This window comes from Aaosphaeria arxii (assembly GCF_010015735.1).
Source record: "Aaosphaeria arxii CBS 175.79 unplaced genomic scaffold BU24scaffold_5, whole genome shotgun sequence".
Lineage (NCBI taxonomy): Eukaryota > Fungi > Ascomycota > Dothideomycetes > Pleosporales > Aaosphaeria > Aaosphaeria arxii.
In genome coordinates this window covers 1,291,152-1,318,368 of record NW_022983478.1, presented here as the reverse complement: position 1 = coordinate 1,318,368, position 27,217 = coordinate 1,291,152, and the positions used below count along the sequence as shown (strand labels likewise).

Sequence of the window (27,217 nt, the reverse complement as noted above, 5' to 3'; positions counted from 1 at the left end):
CGCCTCATTTGGAGAATGCAGCTATGGATGCCACTTGGTTAATGGCCGAAGGTTCGGCGTATGTTGCAGTTAGGAGACGGTGTAGCTCCGCGGCTTCAAGTGCGAAGCAGAATTGGACGAGACAGCGTGATCAGACGGCAATGGGAACTTCCAAGGCAGGAGGAAAGGAAAGGTGAAGATAGGCGAGGTCGACATCTGTCAAGCGTTTTCGTTTGACAGCGGGTAGAAAAGTGGAGAGGCAGAGGGGAGGAGAGGAGCCAACCAAGTCCTCTGTTTCTTGTCTTTTCGGCGGTCTGTCTGCGATTTCACCTTCCGCATCGGAAGATTGTGCCTCAATCGTTTGCTTGAAACATATATCCACCTCGCTTCAAGGTGAATTTGCTCCACTATACAAGAAAGGGCGATCAATGAGGGGCAGGCGAGGATAGGAACGTTCGGGCGCGCCAATGCACAATGACGATCACGATCGTGGTTTTGGGTAGTGTATTGCTTTTTTCTCCTAAGTTTTTGTTCTTGTTAGGCCGTTTGCGGATTTCGAATTGCGAATTGCGCGCGCGTAACTGATTAGTACAGGTGAGGTATTTCCAAAGTGGAGTATGTGGGGATGGGAAAGTGTACAAGTAAGTGTTTGGGCAGAATGCTATACGTAGATCCCAACTGGGCGAATGGTGAGAAAAGGGCCGAAGGCCATCGTCTTCTCTAACCGCGTCGATTCAAAGTCGGTGAGAGCCTCAAAATCGACATGAAGCAGGGCATTTACAACGTCGAAGTTTTTCTGTAGTCAACAAAGCCAATAAGATAACCCGGTGGCTGGTTTGGTAGTGTAGTAGTGGGCACGCCATAGAGATAGTGGCTGAGGGAGCCCAAAAATATCCAAAACCTCCTTGTAACATCCAAGTTCGGCAGTTGCTTACTAGTTGCGTGTTAATGCCTTTGAAAATTACCCCGCGATCGACGCAATGTATGAAGGTCGAACATGTTCGTTTTGCCAAGCTGGGATGATCGTGGGAAGAAGGCCGTTGCGCAATCGTTGGATAAGAGCGGTGTGCGGATACAATCTTGGAGATAACTAGTCGCCTCCCGAGCCGGAGCCATCTCGGTCGGACGTTTTGATATTGTAATGTTGTTCAAGTGTTGATCAAGCATCAAGCTTGTCACCTGAGAGACAGTCTGGTCAACATACGGCGCGTATTGTACGAAAGATTACGGACGAGATGACGAAGGAACAGAATGTGACATGTGTTGCTGATTTTGTGACAACCGTGCCGTTTAGTTGAATTCATAATCATCAAACCGACGAGATAGATGCGCAGGACGTAGACATTGACTGAGCATTGCCTGTGCCACTCATCATTTAGTCTGGACCCTTGCAGCCCTACGACCCTGTGAATGTCTTCAGACGACATGAGGGACGACTATTTCACACCGATCAGGACGCATGGCCCTTATAGGCTGACGTTCTGACAACGGCCTGCCAAATATTGACTACGATATCAGCTGTGAATTACCTGTTCTAGAAAGCACTCGCAAAACGCCATGGAGGGCCTGGTGGATGGTGTAGCTGAGCTTCTTCTATAGCTTGAGAATGAGCCATGGGCATCTAGACTAGGTATTGGTGGTGCGCGCAGAAGGACTACAGCTCAAGCCACCCATAATTGTCGTCGCTTACCCCGCGAACATGATATGGAACTATTTGCAGCCGTTCGCTTTGGAAACACCTATGATTCGTGATATCTCTTTGAATAGACAGTAAAGCAGACGTTTACTGGTTGCACCAGAATATGCCACCGGAGCAGACCGACAAAGAAGAGTGTGTAGCACGCGCAAGTGACACAACGATAAGGTTCTTACTCAGGAACTTGATGTCGGTATGGTGGGACGCGCGGTAAACGAGAATAAAACGCGTCGCACGTGTAAGCCTATGGGCTTGGTCACGAATGGAAGCGTAATCCATTACACTCTGTCTTATTGTAGGATGGTGTCAAGTCCCACCTGTAATGAATACTTGCTTGGAGTGGCAGCGGCAAAGAAGGCCGACTGCTGGAGCCTCCAACGCCCCAAGTGGGCACCCCGTCTGAGCGAAGTGGTAGAAACCGGGATGCAACAGCGTCCATAGTAGGAAGCAATGGTGAGGATCGATTCAATATTCAGGGAAACCTGGCTGAATACGCAGGTTCCCGGATAGTTGGGAGATAGGCGAAGAGCGTGATGCAAAGATCATATGGCAGGCTAGGATGGCAAATGCTCTCTGGATAGAATTCATATGATCGAAATGTAGAGGGTTAGTTGTTAGGAATATATGAAGATGGTGTATCGGATGGCTGTGTCAACTGAGACAAGGCATGACACCACCAGACGAAAGTGGAAAGGGAGCCTCGAGATGGGCAGAGCGTGATAGGATGGCTCGGGACGAGGGCACCGAACGAATGTTCACGCAGTGGGAGTGGCTGGGCTGAAGCAGGTAGTCAGCTTCGTGGACGCCGTGTGGAGAGTAGAGACACTGGAAACTGTGGAATTAATTTAGGAAGATGTCGTAGGTGATGGAGGGGTGCTTTGGAGGGGTTGGAGGGGTATCGAGTAGTGGAGTCGGGGTCGGGTGAGGACTTGAGGAATTGAATTCTTGGTTTGGTCCGTAGCGGTAGTCAAAGCCAAGGCTGCTATTCAGGAAATGAGGCGTCGGCGGGATAGAGGTCATGTACCGACTTTGTAGTAGCACGAAGAGGAATTGGAAATGATATGATTAGTGTGGGTTGTTCGATCTCGTAGTGGAGAAATATGAGTGTATAGAAGAGGTGGATGATTGTCGTTTGAAGTGTATATCGGAAGAAAAGTAGAGTAGTAGGAGCAGTAATTGGCTGAAGGAGGTAAGTAAGGATAGGGACTAGGATGGATAGAGTACGACATCGGCGGGCATTCGGTGGAATTGTGGGCGGATTAGGTGGGATGAATGAAGATGAGATGTAAGAGGAAGTGGAAGAGTAGGAAGAGAGAGAGAGAGAGAGAGTTGAGATGGTGATGGTGGTTTGGAGGTGGTTAGGAGGTGGTTAGGTTGTGGTGTGCATCTGGTGGGGTACGTCTGTCACACTCTTGACATGTGATTGGTCCAATGTTTCATTGGTCGACATGATCATGATGACTAAACCCGATTTGACCCTTCACCATCTCATCTACTCCCTCTACTCTCTAGTTCATCTGGTCCCATCCCATCCTCCTCACCTCATCTCTCGTCCAATATCCATCTCATACAACGACGTCAATCTCGCGGTCAAGATATCTCAAGCAAACTAATCATCCCATAGATCTCTTTTCTGTCCTGCATGAACGGGTGGTAGTGCAACATTTTCCCTTCGGTCCTATTAGCCAAGTCCCGAGGATGCATCTGCTCTTCTTACTCTTCCCCTCTCTTGAGTCTCTTCTCTTCTCTCTCTGTGGCCAACTTTTTCGCCCGGATCGGAATGCAGGGGCCTGACCATTTGGGCTTGCAGATGACCCTTCTTTCGGCCTTGCGCACACCACACACTTGCAAGTCACCCACACCCACCACAATACACAGTAACACACCCATTCACTTTCACACACATACACACACACACACACACACACACACACACACACACACATACTCAGTAGTTACACACATCTTCTCTGTGCACACGCAAAGTAGTTCCAGTTTGCCCGCTAGACTATCATGTGTCTGACCCCCAAGCCTCAATTATCCTGTCATTCCGTTCCCTCTCCGCCTCGCAAGACTCGCAATCAATCAATCAATAATCTGAGAATCTCACCTCTCTCTCTTTTTTTTTCTCTCTTGTCACACATACACCCACCCCACCACTTAAGCTTTTCCGCCCTTCTGACGCTAATGTAGGTTGATGGTTGTCTGTAGGTATGCTGCACATGCAGGGCTCCCCATCCTAAACCCTTCCCACCCCTGTCCCTTCTACGACCCCTACGGCCTCCCCCATGCACCTCTTCGCCTCTTGTAGACCTGCAGGCCATGCAACCATGCAACCCAAATGCTCTTCCCGTCCATCTCCAGTAATGCTCTATAAAGTCCTGCACGAATCCTTCCATATCCGTCGTTGATACTCGGCGAACTTGAGGTGGAGTGCAGGTCGAAAAAGGTTCATCTTGTCTCCCTTCTCCCTCATCATCGTACATATATCTCCACAACATCCTCTCTCGTCTGCCTTGCCCACCTTTCCCTCCTAGGCAAAAGAACACCTCTCAAGGCACCACTACCCTCTGTCTCATTGTATGATTCATACGGTCTGCGTGTGCCCTTTTCGTTCCGCTGCGCCTCTCCGACCATCCCTACCTACACGCGGCTCTGTTCAAGAGGCCGTATGCAGTAGTCACGTATATAAAATACTCCCCCGCGTGCACCTTTCGTCCCACTACCCCATCTCCCACCACTGGCAGAACTACAAAGACTCCCCATCACTACCGCTACATTCGTCTTTCCCTCCAGTGCTTCGAAATCAACAATCCTTGCATCAGCCGGCCAAGAGCCGGACACGCAGAAGAAGACTCTCCAAGGAAGCATCACCTTCGTTAAGGTAGAGCCCAGTGCCAAACCGACACTCCCCGTCCGCCGCTCATCACGATTCCGATCCATCAAGGACTTCATAGCCGCCATGCCTTCCTTCGTCCGGAGCTCCAGGTCCTACTCGTACCCTCCCTGCATCGACGCTGTCGAGTTCGAGAGGTCCCAAGCCGCCGACCTCCCAGACATCGACGAGAACCCATTCGCCCACTTCCTGACCCCCGTCCAGGAGGAAGACGACCCCTTTGATGCCCTCGCCCTCAACGCGGGCATCATCGTCCCGGACGGACCTCGCACTTCCAAGTCCTCCAAGTTCAGGTCCAGCGTCGCGGACAAGTGGGCCCGCTACGTCAGGCAGAGCCAACCCCAACTGCACGACCGCTACCACGAAGCCATTGAAGAGGAGGACGAGGAAGAGTCGTTCATGCACCTCGACGACCACCGTCTGCTCGACACCCCCCAGACGGTGTCCCAGCTTACCGGACCCCCTTCACCGAGATCCCTTCTCGCGGAGCCCACACGAGGACGCGCCCAGGAGCTCGTCGCCCGCAAAGGGCGCAGCCGTCGACGCTACTCACGCACTCTCTCTGGTCATCGCCATTCATGGAGGGAACCTAGTCCCGACCTCTTCACAGTGGACGAGTCGGAGGAAGACGACATGCCGGTGTCCCGACGGAGCAAGAGCAGAGTGAAGAAGACCAAGGACGGCATGGAGCAGCGCCGGAGGTCGCGGTCGAGGGTTGAGATTGTCGAGAGGTCGAGGTTGTGAACACGCATGAGCATCATCAGATCACGTACACGCATACACACACACACCATCACCATACATTAGAAAGGTTGGAGGTTCATCACATGCATTGAAGGAGTCATGGTCCTGTCTGCATTGGGAGGTGTTCAAGGAGTACAACTGCTTTTATCCCCACTCACTGCATTTTATCGGAGTTTGCATTTTTCTCTTTTATTTTTTTTTGGGTTTCTTGCATATACATTTCGACGAGGGTTGCGCAGAGAAAGAGACAAGAAGAGAGAGAGAAAACAAGAATGGTTGTCGAGGGCGAAGCATTCTTTGCGTGCCACAAACGAACGTTGGGTTGCATTGGGCGGTGTTTCAGGCGTGAGCATTTACAAACCATACGATAGTTACGCAGTGCACTGAACAGATAGTCACTCGCTGCATGCATGCATGTAGAGGGGAATGAGAAATAGCATACCGTATACGAATCATCTGTTTGCCTCCAATCGGTCCTTAATTGCCGGTGCATATCGTTTCGACGTTTCGACGAAGATCATCGTCATGCTCTCAGTATAGTCCGATATAACCCTTTAGAATCCGACAACCTCATTCTCATGCATTTCTTACCTCTTACAAGATCAAAATGGGTTATCCCCCCACACTTATTCATGCAGTGACAGGCCCGGGCTCTACCATGTCGGGTAACTGTGCACTGTAGCGTCCTGCATCGTGACCTCACCCCGCATTCCTCGCGGTCCTTTTACTTACAAGTAAACCTTCCCACACAGCACACAATTAAGCGGACGAGGTTGTTATCGGCGCTAAGTCGGCAAGTTGCAAAATAATCAATCAATCAATCAAAATCCCCCGTCCGTCTTGTCTCTCTCGTCTCTCTTCATCCCATTATTCTCCCTCTCAATCCCTTCGAGATTAGATCCCTTCCCGCTCTACACACACTTCCAGTTAGACCGGCTGGTAGCTTTCGGCAATCCGTAGTGTAGCCCCATTCTTTTATTCCCTTTCGCCGCGCTTGCCGACAACGAGTTAAATGCCCTTTTGTCTATTACTTGCTACTTGTTCAATCACACGATGTACGCTCCCTTCCCATTCGCCATGCACGGAAAATACGGATCTCTTGGATCTGTAACTCGAGAGTCTTGCATGCACACTCGCACGCACGATGCCATCATCTTCTCGTGATTGTTTCTTTGACATTCACGTTCATGCACGACTGACGTCTTTATGCCTTCGTTGCTGTCTTGTCTGCGTCAAACGAGAGTGTCTGCTGCCAGTGATGGATGATCGTCGGATAGATTGTATTGCTTCAAAGTAGACATTAATGGACGATGATATAATAGAAACATCAAAGATGTCAAGAGACTCGTGATAGTGCGGGCATCGCCCAAATGACGCCCGCGACTGCATGTCGTTCGCATGCGCGATGCCATCGCGTCTCTGTTCCAATCAAACACAACGTTCCTCCCTACTCGCAAGATAATAGTAAAACCATCACTCTTCGAAAGTAAAGTCCCACAAGTTCAACGAACAAGTAAATACCCGCTTCTCCGACCGTTGCTTGCTGTTGTTAATGCCCGCCCTTCAAATACGACAACATATCATTTCCGTTCCCATCGACCATCAATCTTCAACCTATCAAATACACCACGAAGTCTAAACCTAAGTTCCCGCTCCGTCGCCCATTCACCAATCCGTGAAACTAACAGGCCAATCACTCTCCCCTCTTTTCTTCCCCACGACACACACACATGGCTAGGTAGCTAGGTACTCACACCCATACAAAAGTACGAGTATGCACACACACATGCCTCTCTGTACAAAACCAGCCCAAGATCGCCCATGGTACCGCACAGCACAGTGCTGCGAACACGCCCCGCGGACGGTACGATCAACTACCTATGTACTGTACTCGTATCGCACTACATACTCGCATCCGCCGGCTGAAAAAGTAAATGCAAGACCCTGATAATCTACTATGAACACGACAAACCGCCGCAGATCATCAGACATACACACTGTCGTTCTGTGTAACTAATCCATACATTTTCACAAGCAAATATATGTACACTCACTCACTCACCCCGTACATACACACGCCGCCCGCGCCGTCTTACCTTCCCTGCTCCGTACCTACATACACAGTACACAGTATAACAGCGCCAGCCAGCCTGGGGACAAATCTTGGCTTCTCACGATCACTCGTCTTGGCCTGAGTTACTGATCGTCGTCGATGGGAGGGATGTAGTATGCGTATCGTTATCACAGACACGCTACTGGGTGATGTCAACCGGCCGGGCGTATGAGCGTATGTACAGTACTCCGTAACTACAGATGGGGACATTACATACTGACAGCCTTATCGTGTCGTCTTGTCGCATGGGCGCGCGTGCATAACGGTACATACGGAGGGCAAAGAACAGTGTGTTCGCAGCGCGAAAGGGGGAGTGGGGATGGAGATGGGGATGCAAGGTAAGATATGTATGTGCAAGGAATTGGTGAGATAGGTATCTGTGGTTATGCGGTGCGTGTGATGTTGGATGAGGCGATATGAGGGGAGGGTATCTGTCTGTATACAATGTTGAATAATGTACATTGTAAGGTAGTTAGTGTATGTATGGAAGGGAAAGGTAGGGACCCACTTTTCGCATCCTTGTAGATACATGCTTGCGCATGAGGGATCCTTGTAATAATGTACATGGTTAACCCGTATACGGAACATACTTCATATATATGTAATGTGTAGTTTTGCGTCGTGCAAATCGTGGGGGGGACAATGAAGACAAAGTTCGTGTTCATGACGTCTGTTTGTGAAGTGTGGTTGTACTGTTGTAGTTCATGACAACGACTTACGTTGTTGATTTCGAAGTAGAGACTATCTTTGAACAGACGCTGCGACATTGTTAACCTACCCAGTCAAAAGTCAATGTGCAAAGATGCGCTACCAACAAGCCGCGCTCTATGCAGTCATGTGCATGCTTATTCGACATCGCGGAGCCAAGTACTTACTCGTAGCTGCGATGTGATAATGGGCGGCCGGCTGCGGGCTGTAAGGGTGTAGGGCGCTGGATCGTGGTTCACGCGCGAACGACGCTGGGAGCGATTGGCGAATTGGGATCCGCTCCGAAGTGTGGTAGGTAACTGCGTCGAATATCTTTTTTTCCTACGAGGTAAGGTCTGCGGTGCATCTTATCTTGTGGAACTTGAGAGGAAGAGAGGGAGATGTGTGGATGGTATGCACCGCCGCCGTGGTGTAAGGTTGTAATAGAAGATGCATGCATGTGGTACGGGTAGATCATTAGTAAAATTTGGGAGTGCTGGATGTTTGTGATAGGCAGAGAGAAATATTCATATCGGGGAAGAATTGTAATTCTATGGTTGTGTTTCTCTACGGCGTTTTTCTGTGGGTATGGGGACGGAGAGATCTACAGGACGGACCAATGCGTGGACTGAGAATGAATGGAACAATGGAGTCGAACCGGACACTTTAGACTGAAACATCTGATCCACAACGTGGTAGTTAGCCGTAGAACGCGGCGAAGAGGTAATCAGGGTCTGCATTACTTTGCGGGAAGGTGATGCGGGGGAATTGTGGATAGGATCTGATGCTACGAGTACCAATGTGGGCATGAGTGTCACCACAGTGACTTCACGATGTATTATTGTTCGCCTGCACGTCTATCATTGCCAGGTGGCCGACTTCGCAAGTGGCAAATACCTGCATGATTGTACTCTCCACGTAGTAAGTCATCTTCGAGTAGAATGCATGTCAGCTGCAACCAAGCCCTGAAGATGATCATCAATCGTCGAAAGGGTTCATTCTTTGTAACACTGTGCAAGCCACTGTTGACGCTGACTGCATCTTCATAAATGAGATTCAACGTGGTGCTCAGATATCTCCATAGCTGCCAGATATTTCTATCACCTTGTTTGCCCTGCATAATCATACTTCGTGTAAATCGCAAGAACACGATTGTCCAATCCCGACGCAGTTCGAACCAATGAGGGGACTCTCCTCCAACTCAATCGCCATATCGCCACCCAGTATGCACATGCTTCGCTTCAATCAGGGTAGGGTATACTGCAATGCTCGCTAAGATGCAAATCGTCTTCTTCAAAAAGAAATATGCCACCCACTCAATGTCCGTGATCTTCCCTCCCGTCTACCCAGCTCGTGCAATTGACACATCTCACCGCCTTCTCGCTGATAAACTTGCGGCAGTACTTGCACCTGACCTGCCTCTTCACGATATTGTCGTCCGTCGTCCGGCTGTACACTGTAGCGATGATCCACATGCTGGTCGCAAGGATCACGAACCGCACAACCGTGTCTATGAATGTCCCCCAGGCGAACACGACGGCACCGTCCGCCAATGCTTGCGTCTTGGTATTGTAGCCGGCGGATATGGACACGTTGTAGTGAGGACCGGCCTTGAAGACAGTGAACTTCTCGTCGAGGTTACGAGACAGGAAGGGGAGCAGTGAGATGACGGGGAGGATGATGTCGGTCACGAGCGAGTTCGCGCATGCTGTGAACGAAGCAGCAAGACTGTAGAAAAGAAGCAAAAGGTTAGCAGGCCGTTCACGGTCGTCACGATCCATACTGACTACAAGTCACCAGCATTCACTCACATCAAACCAACCGCGACTTCAAGCACGTTGTCGCGAAGCGCGAAATTAGCAAAGCTATCCCACATGCGCCATGTGTGGTGCCGCACCCCCGATTCCCTCTCGCGCAGATATAAATCGGTACTCTCGTCGAGTCGGGGCATCTCCAGTGCTTTAATGAGTTGCAGGAGCTTCCTCTCGTCCCCCGAGCACGCGAGCGGGAGATGTACGTCCACGAAGTGATTGCGGTCGCGGTGCACGGAATACGGCACGGGCTATCTTATCTTATGTGAGCAGATGCCGGGGTACTGGGTACCTAACTACTAACCTGGCCGAAGGGCGCCAAATCTCCACTAGGTGGGCTGGCGGAAATGTCTAAACGCTGTTGTAGTCATCAAGTAACTCCTCGTAACTATTGTACCTATGTACCACGAAACTGGTTCTGTGGTCTGTTTGAGTACACTTTGAAGAACAAAGAATTACTGATCTTTCCCTTCGCGACAACGCGCGGCAATTACAGATGTACCTCGGCACTTTGTGAGTCGTTTTTCTATGTAATGGATTCAATCCCAAAGGTTCCGCCTTCAAGTCTTCTTTTGTTGCTACCGAATATCAAATAATCCATCTTTTCTTGCAACTAGAAAAATCATATAGCATCGCCATACTACGGGATACTGTCAAGCAGTAGTTGGAGACATCGGTTGCCTTCGGTCCCCCTCCTAGAACATTGTGAATCCCAGATTAGCAACATGTCCTAATAAAGCTCTTGCAGAATGCATTGAAATCAACTTTTCTATAATCTGTTCACGTAGGCAATGATGATGTGTCTCAAATATGAACACCAGGGTTTGGTCTCACTCGACATCACAGAGGCGGTGTGACGAGAAATCTTCCGATGTATGAACACATTCTGTAGTGAAGCAGGGGCTGCAGAACAGACATCTTAGGGAATAACCATGAGGACGTTTTGCACGGGCTGCGAAAGTGGCGTTATAGGGAACAACCATGAGGACGTTTTGTACGGGCTGCGAAAGAGACGTTGTGGGGAGTATCCATGGGGACGTTCGCACGGTCGGTATCTGCGATGGAAATTGAAGTTATAAAGGGGACCGATTTCATCGCACAAATCCAAATCAGCAGTGTTGCAAGTTTATTCGATACTTGGATCGTATTCGCCGATACATCTTTGCCAATCTTCCGAGGTTAAGAATCCCGTCTCTAGATCACAATGTCGTTGGAATCCTTCGCTTTGAAGCACTTCGGTACCGATGATCTCGATGAAGTTCGTAAAGAATTTGACAGATACAAAAACATACTGGATGCGCCTGGTCCTCCTGAGGAAGATTGGAGCAGACTCAACTTACCGTACTTTGCACCTGATCCCTCGTTGCCGCCACTGCCGACAGTCAATGATATCAAAGAACTCGAACGCACAGTCTATGCCGACTACATAAAAAACCCTGGGAATAGATTCGAGCTGGCCCATGTCTGGCGTTACAATCAGGTATATGCCATCAAATTCTCCCTAAAAAAAAACCTTCTCCAAGAAGCAGAGAACCTACTTTTCCTGCAGGATCACAAGGTTAGATCTACAAAGGTGTACGCCATTTGGTCCGACGACAGCGCGGATTTGTGTAGATGGCATTCCATTGCCCGGGGACGCAGGCTCTACTTCCTCGTTACCGACTGGGTTGATGGGATAGCCTTGGATGAAGTCAAGTGGAAAGGCTTCGACAGGGAAACAAGGACAAAGCTTTGCCATAAGATAGGTGAGCAACTCAGGCTATTGCGATCGGTCCCACCTCCACATCCATCTTATTATGGCCGAATACACAACCAACCATTTAGGCCTTTAACTGTGTTTTCAGGGTATACAGGAGCAGTTGGGCCATTCCAAACCTACGAAGATTTCCTTCGCCAAGTCATGGATGGCCTGGAGATTCATGCCCTCCATCGACACATTACGAACCCCGAGTTCAGGTACTTTCCCCTTTTGGACCTTCTTCGATCTGTGTTCAACGACTCTCTAAACTCCTGCTCAAAAGCTAGAGAGTCAAAACTCTCACACATGGATCTTAACATCACAAACGTTATGCTCAAACGACCAACCTCAGATTCTTCCATCTCTAAGGATGTTGAAGACTGGGACGTCCAAATGATTGACTTTGAGTGGTTGGCCTGGCTACCTGCATGGGCAGAAACGGCAGTAGTAATGGACCGATTTCCACAATTCGAAGATGAGTTTGAGGACAATGGGCTGTATGATATATCTGGGGGACTTCAGCCGTTCTGCTTTGCGGAAGCAAGTTTCATCAATATATGTCTCGGTCACTTTGGTGCACAAGGAGCCCTCTGATAGCACATTTGTCTTGTCTAACGATATGATTGAATTATAGCATGGCAGATATTATAACTAACAAGAGAAGAAGAAGGAAGAGAAGGAGGAAGGGAAGAGGGAAGGGAAGAAGGAAGAGAAGAAGGAAGAGAAGGGGGAAAGGGAAGAGGGAAGGGAAGAGGGAAGAGGGAAGGGAAGAGGGAAGAGGGAAGGGAAGAGGGAAGAGGGAAGGGAAGAGGGAAGAGGGAAGGGAAGAGGGAAGAGGGAAGAGAAGATAGATTGAGAGAAGCCAGATTGCCCGTAACGTGTTTTCTTAGCTATAAATGCCCTCATATGATTATTGGCTGCCAAGTCACGATGTCCCGCCTCCACCTCCTTTGAGAAAACCTGTTGAAATCGCGATTCTGACAATTTAGAAGATGATTCTGCGGGTACATGGTCCTCCGCCCAGTGGGATCCGATTGTTGCCCACTAGAATCAAGCCTCTGGCCAATGCAATACGCCTTGCGATCTTGCCTGCTCGAGTACCTCATCTTTTCATTGCTGGAACCGCTGCGCCGTCTTCAGGAACTTAGCTTCCGAAGGATTCGTTTCCTTGGCTATGCTCATGAAGTGGCCTCTGTCTTCGTCATCTTTGATGTACCCGACGGTACGCAGGAATCGCTGGGTTGGTCGGTATCGGTCCTCATCCGCAACCCCCTTCTCCTTGTCGAGGTAGAGGCAATGACCTGTAGGGTGGCCAATCTCCTGAATGAGCAGGGCCGAAGTCGTCTCCTTTTTCGGGTCGAAGACTTTTGTATGATATTCAATGTCGCAGACCTTGAACTTGTAGTCGTCTTGGTCGAACATTGGCGACATCGCGGTGCCAGGAGTAGAGTTGGAGTTGGCCTGCGGAGCCATGGGCAGCTGGTTGAACTCGTCGACGTTGCTACTTAGAGCTACCGCGGTGCCAGGAGTAGAGTTGGAGTTGGCCTGCGGAGCCATGGGCAGCTGGTTGAACTCGTCGACGTTGCTCCTTAGAGCTACCGCGGTGCCAGGAGTAGAGTTGGAGTTGGCCTGCGGAGCCATGGGCAGCTGGTTGAACTCGTCGACGTTGCTCCTTAGAGCTACCGCGGTGCCAGGAGTAGAGATAGAGTTGGCCTGTGAAGCCATAGCCGGGTCGTTGACGCTGTTGGATTTTGTGTTTGTGAACATCGTGGATTGATGTTGGGGAAAGACTGTGCTTCGGGATGATGATGAATGTATGTACTGGATGATGATAGATATCTGTACGGGGTGATGATAGATATCTGTACGGAACGATGGTGGATGGGAATACTGGGTGGACGAAAGGGTTCTTATAAAGGGAACTTGTTTCCTTGGGTTGCTGATCAAATTGAACACCGTACATATCGATGCTTTCACTCTTTGACCACGTGAAGGAGAGACTAGCCCGCCAGGCGACGTACAAACTTGATGACCGGTGAAACGCATTGACATTTTGGTTGCAATACAAACTGTGAGAGACACTAACAATGCAAAGTGACAAGTCAAATATAGGTTTGATCACTGGCTGGAAAGTTCTATGCCGGAGCAAACTTGGTCAAATGACGAGATTGCTGCGTCTCTGGACATTCTATTTTGTGAATTTCTTTGTTCAGCCAAATTTGATGCTTTGCTATGCATGTTGTTCAAACGAACTCACGGCTGGTAGTGATTGAGTGAATCAATAATTCTTTCAAGGATGAACCGATTGCGGGCTGGTAACAATGTACGGTTGGAAGCGTGCAGAAAGTTCGAACCATCGGTCGCTGACGTATCAGTGGCAAAGTCGGCCTGGTGCAAATGTGTCTTGTGGCTGATCGTTGTGAAGGAAGCGTACAGTTCAAACATTCAATACTGTGACTTTCAAGGCATCTACATGTACGCATGTAGGTGTTTGGGTACCAGCCAACAACACGGGGATGGTTCGGCAGAAAAGCGATGTGATTGGCTGGGATTGCCTCAATATTCGCTAACTACCTGTTGTGGTAGACATGCATCTTAAGCCGAGACAACTCTACGCTGTGCATTCAGAAACAAAGGAACATCCTAAGTTACCCCGAACAGCGCAACTCAACTCTGTCTAGTAAGACCTTCACACATGTCCATTCCTACCGTGCCGTTAACAAGATCACAGCTACCTCCAAATCCAGCACCGCAAGAGAATCCAACCACCAAGATGCCCGCTCCATCCCCGCTCCCCACCTACCTCTACAAAATCCTCCCATCGGCGCCTCCCTCCCCTCTCCCTGCCGTCCTCCCCCTCTCAGATCTCGACCGTAACGACGGATATATCCATCTATCGACCTCCGAACAAGTCCCCGGGACGGCGGATAAATTCTTCGGTACCTTCGATTCGCTGTGGCTTTTGAAGATCAAGTACGACGTTGTGGCCGGCGGCGTCGACGGCGAGGGAAATAAGGTGGGAGGGGAGATCAGATGGGAGGAGGTGGGGAGGGGTTGCTTTGGGCACTTGTATGGGAGTTCATTGGGGGTGGGGAATGTGGAGAGTGTTGAGAAAGTGGACAGGAGCGGAAGCTGGGTGGAGAGTTTGAAGTTGGAGTACTAGAGGGAGTTTCATGGGGGTTTTGAGGCGATGGAAGGGGACGAGGGAATGAGAGGATGCGCACGGGTTGGGAACATATTGTAATTCACGATGGATATGTTTCTGTTTAAACGTACAGCTTTTGCTATCTTAAGGGTAACCATTACAGAAACTAGACGCTACTTTTATACACTATAAGTTCGAGATCAGACTTATCGACGGCCTCTATAGCCTTGTCATGCCCGCTAACAGCCCAGGTCTTCCCCAAACTCTTGAAAAGATGCCAACTCGCCTCACGCGAAAGGCGCGGATGCCATGACAGTCGACGTTCAGTAGTTTCATCGAGGAGCCGAGTCTCACAAAACAGAGGCCCACCCCAGATCTCATTGACTTCTCGAACATAGTCGTCGTATGCCTTGGTATTAGCCAGCGCCATTATCCTGTTGGCCTTCACGTTTGAGTGTCCGCGACCGAACAAGTTGATAAATTGCATCTGCAGTGCTTTGACTACTGTATCGACGTGCACAGGAACACCGAGGTCGCGCAGCTCTACGAGCAATTTCAGCCCGATGCTCCAATCGGAGCGGCTCATGACGCCCCGACGCAGAAATCTTCGTCGATACTGTCTCTTTGCAGCGTTCGTAGAAAACAATCCTTGCTCCAGGGTTGCATTGGATAGCAGTCCAGCACGGAATCCCCACGTGACGATGGCTTGCTGAAAACTTTTGGGGAATAGCTGCCCAATCGGGTGCGAGGGGTGGTCCAGTGATTGCGGTATGAACGATTTGCGATAATAATGCCTAGGATTGACCCGGAGTAGCTTTTCATGGGCGGCATCAAAATTGGCCGGCCTCGACAAGGAGGCGAATCGTAAATCGTTACGGGGAGCGTACCATGACAGAAGCCAGAGAACGAGTCGTCTAAGTTCTTTCATGCGCTGAAGTTTTCCAAAGCGGCGCAGCACTTCTGTCCAGGATCGAGGGTGTATATTTACCATGCCGTACTCATTCATCACTATGTAAATACTCGCGACAAGGCGCAGATCGTCGAAAGGATATTGCTGCAGAAGCTTGGGTCGCTTTCCTATGGACCTTGGTCGTAGTATGTCCCTAATCGCCATGAAGGATTCTCGTGAGAGCGCAAGCTCTTTTGCTTGCATGTCTTGCAAGATCCGCATGATTTCGGACGGATCGCGCTGTCTGATGCGAGCTTGTAGGACGAGGTTCCAAGACTCAGCATTGGAATCATTGTGGAAAAGGCTGAGGATCGCAAGTGTACGGTGAGTTTGTGTCCAGTCTTTCTGCTCTAAATAGAAGTCCAACAACTTCTTTTGCATGTCTCTGTCGTCATACACATCGGGATGTTGGTCGCTATCGAGAATGCTTTTGACCAACTCATATCGACCGTCCATCGTAAATTTCTCGACTGCTAGCGAGAACACACACCCTTTCAGAGCGATCCCAGCCTGTTTGAGGCCCGAGAGAGAGTTGTGAAGCTCTTCTAAAGATTCAGCTCTTAATCCCAGCATACGGACCGCCTGGGGCCCGATCTCGTTGACTCCGAGCATGACCAGACCCTGAATGATCGATGCCGGTGTGAAAGCTCTCGTGGCGAAAAGTCTGGCACAGAAAGCATCGTCGAACCGAACGTGCGCTGTCTTGCGACCCGCTAGGCGGCGAAGCAAGTCCTGGTCGTAAACGGGATTGCCAATCCGTCCATCTTCTAGTTGGTTATGGGAACTCCCTCTCTTTTCGATGACATGGTCACCTGATTCCACCTGATCTTTTGGTGGAAAACCCGTGAAGAAAAGTCGGACAATCGGATGTAAGAGTGTAGATTCCGAAGGAAGGTCTCCACGCTGCGTGCAAGACACGTGCCACCGATGAGCGAGCCATATTTGGCCTCTGTCGCAAAGGAAAGGAACGATCGCATCATAGATGTTCCGCTCGTTGCTCGTTTTGTAAATGAGCATTAAAGCTTTGAGAGCTCCCAAATTATGGCCCACACCTTCGCCTAACAGCTCGAGTAGAGGAAGCCTTCTTATATGTAACTTTACCAGCATCCGATGATGATAATCTAATGCTAAGTTGGACGCTTGTGGAAGCCAATGTAACATGCAACTCAGGTAGAGATGTGGATATATGTTACCTGTTGCGCTTAATATATGAGCAGCATGATCAATGACCGGTTCGACTAGATGCGGGTTCCTCAAAAGGGTCGTCCATAAAACTTTGGACTCTGGAGTATCGGTAGTAGGCAATTGGTGACCACGGAGTACCAACTGGGTCCAGAAAACACGTATCCCATTTGCGCCATAGACCCTCTCAACGTAGAGTATGGTTCTTGCCAATGATTGGACTCTCTCGACTCCTTCTCTTAGTTCTATTCGTGGCCACAGCGAGTTTTGAAGTTCATGTACCAGGCCTTGCTGGCTCGGCACATGTCTGATCAGAACAGCACCCGAAGGTCCAGATTTAGGGAGGGCTTTCACAAGCCTATTGGTTTTCAAGGTGGCATTTTTCGAGGCACCGTTTGAAGAGGAGGAGGGAACGGATGCGGAGGCGGAGGAGGAGAAGCAACAGCGCGCGGTAGGTGATGATATGGACGGGAGCTCAGAGTTAGCGACCAGGCTTCTGAGGGCCCTTATCGCAGATGGACTGGCAAGAAGCCTATCTAGGGCCGTGGGCATGAAAAAAATGTCAACAAGGCGATATATTACAGTCCATTGGAGAATGCATGGGCAATAATATTGTGGCAAGGATCAATTCGTTGCTTGGAAGCTTTGCGGAACTTTTGGAGATGACTAAGTAGTTCTTCTTGGCACTGTCGTCGCTTGAATCTGAGATCAGTCGATACCTCAACCCCAACCGACAAACACCACCACCAGCCCTTCCATTGTCCCCGCGAACCGGTTGCAATCACTCTCCACTCTTCACAATGGCAGGGTATGTCACTCTCCGATATGATATCTGCACCTTTGGACCACCCGAGCGCCCTCATGGCTCTGTCTTGCCTGGATCATCCGCACGCTTAGCTTGGTGCTAACAGCTAAACAGCTTCGTCAACCGCGAGAACCGCGTCCCTCACTACCAGCGCCTCTTCCAGAAGCATGATGGTCTCCGACTTTGGGAGAAGGTGCGTTACGAATCCTGGGGGTTGCGACATTGCGCCGTGGCTGCAGTTATACCCAAGTCCGAAGATTGCGCATGGCAATCGAGCACCCCAGAAGCTGGAAAAGATGGAGTAGGAGTAGAAGAAAGCATCTGCTAACGGATTCCTTGTTCTAGTCCCGCGGAAAGTACATCATGCCCGTCTACAAGGCCATTCTGTTCGGCAGCTTCGCTTCCAGCATGTACATGATGGGTCGTCTTGTCCTTGTATGTACCTGCTATCAATTGCATGACCTTCCCACTACTAACATCTACAAGGGACACAAGACTTGGTTCGGAAAGAACTAGACATCAATTAGACGAAAGGAAAGGCGGGGGACTGCCGGCAACATCGGAGGACATTGTGCCCACCACCTGTACAAACAATCGACACAGTCTTCAATTTAGAACGTTTCCTATGTCCTGAATACTTTCTGTTACTCGTACCTTGAAAATGATCCGTGATTGGCTGTGTGATGCCCTGCAATACGTTTCTATCGTATATCCTTCGACTAAGAGGTAGAACCGTCGAGTCTACCAATCGAAATCACGGAGTTTCAAATTCTTTATGCAGGGAACTCGTCTATCAATTGCAACATATAGGCTATTGGATACAACAGTAGCCCCATCGCAATTGAATCATTTACATCGTGGACCATTATGATATTCCATATATAACTACCTACCTACCTACCTACGGTACCAGCACTTGAATGGTGTGATGTGTTATTAATGGGTTATTAAGAATCCCGTTCACGGCTCAGCGAATCATAATACCAACCTGATTGGTGTTAGCGTAATACGCCGAGCCAAAACGTCAGTAGCCGAGATTGGTCCATTCGAACTGGAACCGATTGGAACGACAACCTTCCCCCAGCTCCTTCGCTCCACCACCACCACCTCCTCCGCCTCCACACATTCAATTGTGTTGACAACACAGTCACCACAATGGCCGACTTCGTGAAGGGTATCTTTGGTGGCCAGAAGCCTGCACCTGCTCCTGTCAGTGGCGATGACGGTATGTCTTTCCCCATCCTCTGCTTGATGCACCGCGCATCCGACCGCTCTACGCTCCATTATGAGCTATATCGCGTGCGCAAGCATCACTAACGGGCCTCCAGACTTTGCCGACTATGCGGGCGCTCCTAACCCTGAGCCAGCATCGCTATCAGCATTCACCACCGCCTCGGCACCATCTGCCGCTCCTACGTCCACTGTTGGACAGGTTCCTTACACAAAATGGTACCGAGTGTGGGAGCGTGTTACCATTGACGACTTCAAGCTAGAACTCTACGTCCTGCCATTCCTCCTCCTAGTGGTCGTCGTGCATCTCTGGGGAACACGAAGAAACCGTAGCAAGGCCAGGACTTGGATCAAAGCCCATGCGCCTGTGCTACAACAGGAATTCGCGCAGGTGGGATACGTCCGCCCGCAGCCATCTGCAGACGGTGCCGCCCCACAGGAGGCAGCAAATCCCGATAAGCTTCTCAAGGAGAAGGCTGCAGATACCTACATGAGCTACGCCACTGGTCGTCAGAATGTCGCCTTTATCGATTTCAAGTTGACATTGGCAAAGAGGTACAACCCCCTGATGCGCTTCGGTGAGGCCGCAATTGGAATGTTCTTCGAGAGTCTGCCCGCAACCCAGGAGCGATTGGAAGCCACGTCCTATGTGTTTGACGGCAAGGAGGGTCAAATTGCCCCTTTCTATGGAAAGGGAGACGAGAAAAAGGTCCCCAACAGCACCTTCGATGGATTTGTCTGGGCTGTCGTTCACAAGGATCTCATGAAGCGTCTTCGTGAGGATCGCTATGATCTGTCGCTCACCTCCTCCAAGGACCACGCCAAACTTCCGCTCTGGGTCACCGTCATGAGCGAGAATGCCGAAATCACTGAGACTCTCCTCACGCCCGAATTGATCAAGGCAATCAACGATGCAGGTGATGACTTCGAGGCCCTGGTCATTAGTGACCAGCCCATGGACCAGCCTAAGAAGTAAGTGAACAACCACGATGTTGCAGTATTTGTGGTATTGACCATAGTTTAGGCTTGACGATACCACCCCTCGCAAGCGTATCAACCTGTCCCTCAAGCTTAGCTCGAACTACGACTCAACGCTCCCGCTATTCCAATATTTCCTACGTCTTCCTGACCATCTTGTATCCGCTGCTCACTTCCGACCTGAGGCCATGCGTCGCATCAAGCAAACGCGCGAGGAACAGATTGCTAAGTTGCGTAAATTGGACGACGAGGAGAAGGCAGAGGAGCGCAAGCTGTTGGGCGACAAGGCTAAGAAGGACAAGCGTGACCAAATGCTTGGTCGCATGAGCGCTTCTGAACAGAAGAAGTACCTCGACAAGGAGCGTGAAAGGGAAAACAAAAAGCGTGCCAAGGGAAAGACTATCAAAGCATAGTCTCAATCTTCGATTGCATAGAGGCTTGGGTACCTACATTTTAATGAAGTTGTTGGAAGGAGCATCGTCACCTGGAAACTGCCTTCGCACGTCTCTGGATAATGTCAAAAGGGTGGGTTCGTTGTATATTGTAATTTTAGGCTAGCCTCTGTAGGTATATTGAAAAATATGAGACTGATAGTCTCTGTCTGTCTCAACGGTACTCCGTGCTACATATCAACCCAACAATCCTACCCAGCCATATCCCCGACCAAAGGCCCTCAAGAAAGTTTCGTCACGGCGCAGATGCATCATTTGTTTTATGGGGCGCATTGATACGCTGAGTACTCCACATCTATAAGCTGTTATTCGGTGAGCTTCAAGAGATTGAACGGTGAGCTGTCTACTCCTCCAGAGGTCCAAATCATGGGTTGAATAGTGTCACGGCGCGTCTGACCGATAAACTTTGGGGCCCCCTGACCTGGTTGATCTCGATCCAGCCACCTGGCTCTCAAGCCTGTGATATGAGCAACCTGAGATCTATTGTGGATCCCATGTCGATGCTCTGCAGTCGGCCATGCTTATCTGCTTACGAACGAATGGTTACTTCGGTACTTCCATGGCCTTCCAGAATCACATTACGTTGTCTTGCTCAGTGTGCTTCTAGTACGGAAAAGAATATTCACCATACTTGTTGTGTATGCTTGTACGCTCACTTTGGCTTCACTATGCTCAACGTCAGTGCGGATGTTCGCCGGTGGTTACACAGTACCATCCCTAAAAGCGCCCTGATGCGGCATCGTACAGTTAAACCAAGCTAGCCTGCAGACTCATATGCATACTGCAGGTTCCACTGACGCTGGTAAAAAATCATCTGCATCTACACCGTGAGCAACTCCTTAAAGCAAGATCATGAATTTGCGCTTTGGTCCGATATTGAGCGTGAATTGGTCGGTCAACGTGCCGGACAGGTGCATTGCATTCCAACCCAGTTGAAGGCCACGTACGCTCCAGCAACAGCGACCGAATCTGGTATGTGGCGAGCAGCGGGTAGATGTCGGCCTGTAGGCACGCGAGTGACAGCTGTCAGTGGTTGTCTTGAATTGCGTCTCAAGATAGAATGCCTTTCAGTCCCCGTCGAGCTCTGACAGCTCCCTCACCGATCTTTCTTCATCAGACGTCTGAACGAGGGATGCAAAGAAAAATATCCTCAACCTTGAATAGGGATGCAGAGGTATCACAACTAGCCTCACGCGCCATACCTAGGAAACGGTGGCAGGGGTCCAAGGATACCGTGCCCGCATTCCAGGTCCACTGCCACTAGCTAGATGCGAGAGCTCTGGCAGCAGAAGAGATCTGCAAAGGGAACATCCAGGGCAAACTTCGGTTGGGGAAGAGTTCCCGGAAAAGGATTGATCATTGCCCAATCTCAAGCCTTCCCTTGCTCACGGTTGCTCCCGGTGGTCCCTCAGTCAACTATCTGGCTTGCGGATACATAAAGCCCTGAGTTGCACCCGGAAGGGCATGTGAGGTCTAGTAGGGGTCAGGTTTGACATCGTACCAACTAAGATACGTCAATCGGTTGCTAGTTTTCTCTTTGCTGTGGGAGCTTATATTGCCTTGACGGCATTTACATTTTCATTTCTACAGAGTGGTTTCATACAGAGCAGCTTTCTCGATTACCCCAGGCAATCTCTTAGGTATACCAGAACATCGAGAGCTAGCTCAATCATTCAATCATGGGTTTACTTTCGTTTGCGCTTCTTGCGCCTTCTCTACTTGCTGCTTCAGTCTACGGGCGATTCGTCATCTACGCAGACGAGTGAGTCGAAGATTGCGTACTCCGCGGACCCAATTAAGATCCTAACATATATCTAGATGGCATCCCACACGTCCAACAACCCCAGAAGATCGGGCCGGCATCGACCATGTCGTTCTCGCATTCGCCATGGCCAACAACACCGCGGCGTTCCAGCCAAAGGTTCCCATATCGACCATTAGGTCAGAGTACCCGAGTGCAAAGGTGATGATTGCGGTCGGAGGATGGGGAGACACTATTGGTTTCTCCCAAGCTGTCAAGACCGAGGCCGGCATTACAAAGTTCGGGACTGACATTCAGACAATGCTTCAGAACACTGGGGCTGATGGTGTTGGTGAGTCTTATACATGTCAGTGATTGAAGTGGTGGATTTGCAACTAACATCGTGGAAGACATCGATTGGGAATACCCGGGGGGCAACGGCGCCGACTACAAGCAGAGTCCAAACTCTGAGAAGGTGGGAGAGATCGAGGCATATCCCAAGCTTCTTCAGTCCATTCGGAGCGCCATAGGCAAGGACAAGTTACTGTCTATCGCCGTACCGGGGAAGAAAATTGATATGATCGGATACACAGAAGAAACTGGTCCCTTGATCTGGCCATCCGTGGATTACATCAATGTAAGTGTCAGAGGGTATGGTTATATGCTGCATGAAATGATTGATTCTTCCAGGTCATGTCCTACGATCTGATGAACCGACGAGATACGGAAACAGCACATCACACATCTGTCAAAGGTGCCGCCGAGGCCGTCGAGAACTACCTCAAGATCGGAGCACCAGCGGATAAGATCAACCTGGGATTCGCATTCTATGCAAAGTACTTCACCACGCAAGGTGACTGCACCGCTTCTCCCATCGGCTGTGCCATAGTCCTTGCCGAAGATCCTGTTACGGGCGCTGACGCCTTGACATCTGGGGCCTGGACGTTTGAGCGACAACACATGCAGGCTTTCGAAGGCGCCGACTTGGCCGTCTCCCAAGACGGGACTTGTGGCCCTGAAAAGATGACCAAATGCGCCTCTGGATGTTGCTCACAGTACGGTAACTGCGGTGTTTCTAAGGAACACTGCAGCGGGGCTTGCCAACATGCATTCGGCGTTGGCTGTACGGACAACGACGTCGCCGGATCATGGCAGCTTGCCGCCCAGAATGGTGTCACTGATGAGGAAGAAGGCGGACAGTACTTCTACGACAAGGCCAACAGCTTGTTCTGGACTTGGGATACGCCCGAGCTTATCACGAGGAAGTTCAAAGACATTGTGAGTACTTATGGTTTGGGGGGTGTCATGGCTTGGAGCTTGGGAGAGGATAGCAACGATTGGAGCCATATCCACCAGATCAGTAAGGACCTCAGCGAGGTAGGAAAGAGCGCTGTCGATGTCGTACTGAATGATGGTTCAAAGCCGACCACTGGCAAGCCTGAATGGGCTGGTCTACCCGCTGTGCAGAAGGAGGACGACGCTGAAGAGGATTTGGAGGAGCCCGAGGAGGATCTGGAAAACGTAACTGAGCCCGAGGCTGAACCAGAAACCGAAGAAGAGGAGGTGGAAGAGGAAGTTGAAGAGGAGCCAGAACTAGAGGCAGATATTGTACCAGTGCAGAAGCCGAAGCAACCGCTGAGACCCGGTCTCGGTTCACGTCCTCTGACAGTACCAGTCCAGAGCACTTCCAATCGACCATCCCAGAACCCGGAATGGAACGACGTCGATGATAGTGGTAGCTGGGAGAAGGACCCCGAGAGCGACAATTCATTCACCACCGATCGCGATGACTGGTTCGAGTTCAACGAGGAGAACTGGGGCGTGGAGCGAGTGCGAGCTTGAATGGTTTCTCACCAAGCCGACCCAATCTGCGTGTGTAAAAGTTCCAAGGTGGAGGTGTTGTCGCGCAATTCTTGCGCATTCTTGTTGGAGGGACAGTTGTTTTGACTCAACATTTATTAAACCAAGGTAGAAATATGACACCAAAAATTTGTTCTAGAAATTGGATCGAGCCATGCTGGGAGACGTCGTTCATTTGATAAGATACCGATTGATGTTATCTACCAAACTTGTGTGTAGCGTCCCATATAATTCGCCGACATTCGGCTGTTGACCCCTCTAACCCCCCTTTTCCAAGCCGCACAACTTTATCGGTACATAAACAGCTGAATTTTGAAGATATCCAAGTTACAATAAGAATCAGGATCGTAGTGTGAGAAAAAACACGTCTCATCATAATGCTTGCAATTCAACTTTCTTCTATCAAATCATCCGGCTCGGTGGTGTAGTTGGTTATCACGTCAGTCTAACATTCGATTAGCACACTGAAGGTCCCGAGTTCAAACCTCGGCTGAGTCATTTCTTTTTGCCATTTGGACCTCATTCTTGAGCACTGGAGTGGTTGGTGGGTGCCAGGTGGTGGTGTGGGAGAGATTCTTTTTGATCCTTCCGTATGCGGTGGAACATCGAGATATATTTTTGGTTTTTTTCTTTGTCTTGGATCTCTATCGAATCTCGTCCCTAATAACTGCTTTGAAGGTTTTCTTTTTCATATCGCGTTTTCTTGATGAATGAGGATCGGTGAGCTTAGTTTGTCTGTCTTTGTTCCTTACGAGGATCCTCCGGGATCTTATGGAGAAACGTGTGCTTAACGAGGCCAAATAGCAGAGACCAGTATCACGGAAGTCTCAGCCCTACCGCATCTTTGCTTTACCTATTATTGTCCACTTTGCAATGAGTATATTGTGCAATTCGAGCATTGGCTCTTCACTTAGAAAGTGACCACCAGCGAAGAAGATTCCGAATGAAGGGGTCCCTAGCCATCGCGGTCCTGCCAAGATCCCTGAAACGACGACATGAACGCCAACAGCAGACAGCAGTAGTTACCCGCGAGATAATAACGGACTTCACACAGACGACCTATCGTGGATTCGTACTGTGTAGTGTCCCAATAACGTTGTTCTCCGAAGAGCCTCAGCATTGCCCGCGAACCCACTAACTAGCAGCAGGGCGTAGTTAAGTAGTTGTCAATGAAGTTTCAGCCCCCATCCCAAACCCCTTTTGGTTCATGCTTGGGATTGATATTCGCTATGCAGGGAATAGCTGCCTGAGATGCTAAAGTACTTGTAGTAAGTACAACAGAACATCCTGTGTAGGTACATGGTGAGTTGTCAGAACCTATTGGTGACAGCTGCAGACTTCTTAGAGAATGATGACCTTTTCGTATGATAGTTATGGCAATCTCCTTTGGAAATCGTGCTGTATCTCAGCAGCACTCAGGCCACTAAGAGAAATTCCATAGCGCTGATATTGAGGATTGAAAATCGCACGCCTAGTTCTCCACCTCAGCCCATAAACCCCGGCAACCATCGTCGCTGGCAGGGTTCTACTACGGTCCTAGCAGGCAAAGTGAGTAAGAGTCGACCGGCGCAACGGCAACGGGTGCATGTTACCCCCTGGCAATTGGGAGACAGAGCGCAGTCTCTGCATGCACGGAATAAGCACGATGAGATCTAGCTCGCTCTGCATATTGGAATTATAATCCAGCATGCCTGCCTCGGGCTCTTCGGGTCCAGCTTTATACTCACACTTTCGTACCTAGCATGCGGGTGCTGGTGACGACTGGGTACATACTTCGATCGCGTTTTCGGCGTCCCCTTTGACATCCAACAATACTGATCGACTCGAATACGCATTCAATTCAATTCACGACTCCGCCGAACGAAACCCACCATCGTCTACGCAGTAGAGATGCGTACACAGCTCCCCTCCATCCTGACCGCGCTCAGCGTCGTCTCCTACGCCCGGACTGCATTCGGCGCCTGCTACTTCGACACGGGCGACCTCGTGACAGAGCCAGACTACCTGAAGTGCGTCGACACGCCGACATGCTGCGCGCTGAACCGGACGAGCTCGCGATCGAAGGACGAATGCCTGCCCAATGGCCTCTGCGAGAACACCGCGCTCTCGAACAACAACGTCGAGACCGTGACCTACTGGAGGGACTGGTGCTCCAACGAAGACTGGAGTAATGGGAAGTGTCTGTCTATCTGCATACCCACGGTACGTACATACAATCCCATTGCACATAACATGATCCCAGGCATCGCCCATGCTACCCAACAAAGAACCCCTCCTTTCCTTCTCAAAAAAAAAAGACAAGAAACAAGAGAAAATAATCCGCAGACTGACGAAAGAAAACCATCCAGGACACGAACCAGCGCTTCAAAACCCAGCAAGTCACGCCCTGCACAGGCAAATCCGACTCGTCGAAATGGTGCTGCGGCGACACGACGGCCTGCTGCACCGACGACGACAAGTCCGGCGCCGTCGTCCTCGCCGCGACGTTCGGACAATCCATATCCTCCTCCACATCCTCGCCAACCTCAACCCCAACAACCGCCTCGTCATCCCATCCCGCCTCCACGACAGCAGCTAGTTCTACTTCGCCATCCTCAACACCACCACCAGCCAGCAAGTCGTCCGACGGCCTCCCCACCGGCGCAAAAGTCGGCATCGCGGTCGGTGCCGTCGGCGCCGCAGCCCTGATCTTCGTAGCCGGCTTCATCATCGCGAAGAAGAAGCCGTTCCAGCGAAGCGCGAAGTACCACCACCCTGGCCCGGCGCCGGTGCAACTCGCCGCGGGGGGGTCGTCGCGGGACGGAGGGTCTGATGCGGGGCGGTGGATCATCGGCGGAGAGCTGGATGATAATGTGAAGAGGAGTGAGGTTTATGGGATGAGGATGGCGCATGAGTTGCCGGAGAAGGGGGCTGCGAGGGGGGTGGTGGAGCTGCCTTGATGGGTGGAGGGTAGAGGGTTAAAAGGGTGTAGATTAATGTAATCAAGAAATGTTTTATGGGATTGTCGTTGTCTTTTTCTTGCATGGATGGAGTACTACCCATCGACAAAGGACGGGACGACAAGCGTCAAAGGGAGCTTCGAAAAGCATACTCTTTGTTTGATTTCGTGCACCGTGCCCATGCCCATGTCCATGTCTCGTACTAATCGACATCGATGTGGCGATATCTATATGGTATAGAAAAGGTGCCACCTTCCGATAAAGATCTTTGA

At 50.2% G+C, this 27,217-nt stretch overlaps 11 protein-coding genes and 1 non-coding gene across 12 annotated transcripts; 8 read left to right on the top strand and 4 right to left on the bottom strand.

Annotated features, from left to right (window-relative positions):
* The first annotated feature begins 4,407 nt into the window (after positions 1 to 4,407).
* On the top strand, positions 4,408 to 5,392 carry BU24DRAFT_217519 (uncharacterized protein). The gene has a single exon (XM_033522014.1). It carries the CDS (start codon positions 4,638 to 4,640, stop codon positions 5,313 to 5,315), a length of 678 nt encoding a protein of 225 aa, XP_033382946.1. The 5' UTR covers positions 4,408 to 4,637; the 3' UTR covers positions 5,316 to 5,392.
* Positions 5,393 to 5,782, bottom strand: BU24DRAFT_217525 (uncharacterized protein). Its single transcript, XM_033522015.1, has one exon. The coding sequence runs from the start codon at positions 5,725 to 5,727 to the stop codon at positions 5,470 to 5,472; it is 258 nt and encodes an 85-aa protein (XP_033382945.1). The 5' UTR covers positions 5,728 to 5,782; the 3' UTR covers positions 5,393 to 5,469.
* A 3,447-nt stretch (positions 5,783 to 9,229) lies between these two features.
* Positions 9,230 to 10,341, bottom strand: BU24DRAFT_423519 (gated mechanosensitive channel). Its single transcript, XM_033528275.1, has 3 exons — positions 10,231 to 10,341; positions 9,927 to 10,181; positions 9,230 to 9,843 (listed from the first exon to the last, which is right to left on the bottom strand). The coding sequence occupies exons 2-3, from the start codon at positions 10,064 to 10,066 to the stop codon at positions 9,432 to 9,434; spliced, it is 552 nt and encodes a 183-aa protein (XP_033382944.1). The 5' UTR covers positions 10,067 to 10,181; positions 10,231 to 10,341; the 3' UTR covers positions 9,230 to 9,431.
* Positions 10,342 to 11,130: 789 nt separating this feature from the next.
* BU24DRAFT_493175 (uncharacterized protein) lies at positions 11,131 to 12,258 on the top strand (the record flags this gene model as incomplete). The annotated part of the gene is made up of 1 exon (XM_033533949.1): positions 11,131 to 12,258. The coding sequence occupies one exon, from the start codon at positions 11,131 to 11,133 to the stop codon at positions 12,256 to 12,258; it is 1,128 nt and encodes a 375-aa protein (XP_033382943.1).
* Positions 12,259 to 12,290: 32 nt separating this feature from the next.
* Positions 12,291 to 13,593, bottom strand: BU24DRAFT_423518 (uncharacterized protein). Its single transcript, XM_033528274.1, has one exon. The coding sequence runs from the start codon at positions 13,429 to 13,431 to the stop codon at positions 12,775 to 12,777; it is 657 nt and encodes a 218-aa protein (XP_033382942.1). The 5' UTR covers positions 13,432 to 13,593; the 3' UTR covers positions 12,291 to 12,774.
* A 706-nt stretch (positions 13,594 to 14,299) lies between these two features.
* Positions 14,300 to 15,017, top strand: BU24DRAFT_423516 (uncharacterized protein). The gene is made up of 2 exons (XM_033528273.1): positions 14,300 to 14,344; positions 14,396 to 15,017. The coding sequence occupies exon 2, from the start codon at positions 14,438 to 14,440 to the stop codon at positions 14,825 to 14,827; it is 390 nt and encodes a 129-aa protein (XP_033382941.1). The 5' UTR covers positions 14,300 to 14,344; positions 14,396 to 14,437; the 3' UTR covers positions 14,828 to 15,017.
* BU24DRAFT_423515 (uncharacterized protein) lies at positions 14,928 to 17,557 on the bottom strand. The gene has a single exon (XM_033528272.1). The coding sequence runs from the start codon at positions 17,490 to 17,492 to the stop codon at positions 14,976 to 14,978; it is 2,517 nt and encodes an 838-aa protein (XP_033382940.1). The 5' UTR covers positions 17,493 to 17,557; the 3' UTR covers positions 14,928 to 14,975.
* A 183-nt stretch (positions 17,558 to 17,740) lies between these two features.
* On the top strand, positions 17,741 to 18,261 carry BU24DRAFT_463377 (uncharacterized protein; the record flags this gene model as incomplete). Its single annotated transcript, XM_033532115.1, has 4 exons — positions 17,741 to 17,748; positions 17,860 to 17,938; positions 18,091 to 18,180; positions 18,232 to 18,261. The coding sequence occupies 4 exons, from the start codon at positions 17,741 to 17,743 to the stop codon at positions 18,259 to 18,261; spliced, it is 207 nt and encodes a 68-aa protein (XP_033382939.1).
* Positions 18,262 to 18,851: 590 nt separating this feature from the next.
* Positions 18,852 to 20,576, top strand: BU24DRAFT_441954 (DUF1682-domain-containing protein). Its single transcript, XM_033530492.1, has 3 exons — positions 18,852 to 18,970; positions 19,074 to 19,947; positions 20,000 to 20,576. Exons 1-3 carry the CDS (start codon positions 18,901 to 18,903, stop codon positions 20,364 to 20,366), a joined length of 1,311 nt encoding a protein of 436 aa, XP_033382938.1. The 5' UTR covers positions 18,852 to 18,900; the 3' UTR covers positions 20,367 to 20,576.
* Positions 20,577 to 22,073: 1,497 nt separating this feature from the next.
* Positions 22,074 to 24,159, top strand: BU24DRAFT_451596 (carbohydrate-binding module family 18 protein). Its single transcript, XM_033531126.1, has 4 exons — positions 22,074 to 22,167; positions 22,224 to 22,498; positions 22,557 to 22,783; positions 22,837 to 24,159. Exons 1-4 carry the CDS (start codon positions 22,085 to 22,087, stop codon positions 23,986 to 23,988), a joined length of 1,737 nt encoding a protein of 578 aa, XP_033382937.1. The 5' UTR covers positions 22,074 to 22,084; the 3' UTR covers positions 23,989 to 24,159.
* Positions 24,160 to 24,419: 260 nt separating this feature from the next.
* BU24DRAFT_t53 lies at positions 24,420 to 24,504 on the top strand. The gene has a single exon. It is a non-coding gene; the product is annotated as a tRNA-Val (tRNA).
* Positions 24,505 to 25,520: 1,016 nt separating this feature from the next.
* Positions 25,521 to 26,983, top strand: BU24DRAFT_217250 (uncharacterized protein). Its single transcript, XM_033522013.1, has 3 exons — positions 25,521 to 26,208; positions 26,355 to 26,623; positions 26,794 to 26,983. Exons 1-3 carry the CDS (start codon positions 25,897 to 25,899, stop codon positions 26,816 to 26,818), a joined length of 606 nt encoding a protein of 201 aa, XP_033382936.1. The 5' UTR covers positions 25,521 to 25,896; the 3' UTR covers positions 26,819 to 26,983.
* The last annotated feature ends 234 nt before the right edge of the window (positions 26,984 to 27,217 follow it).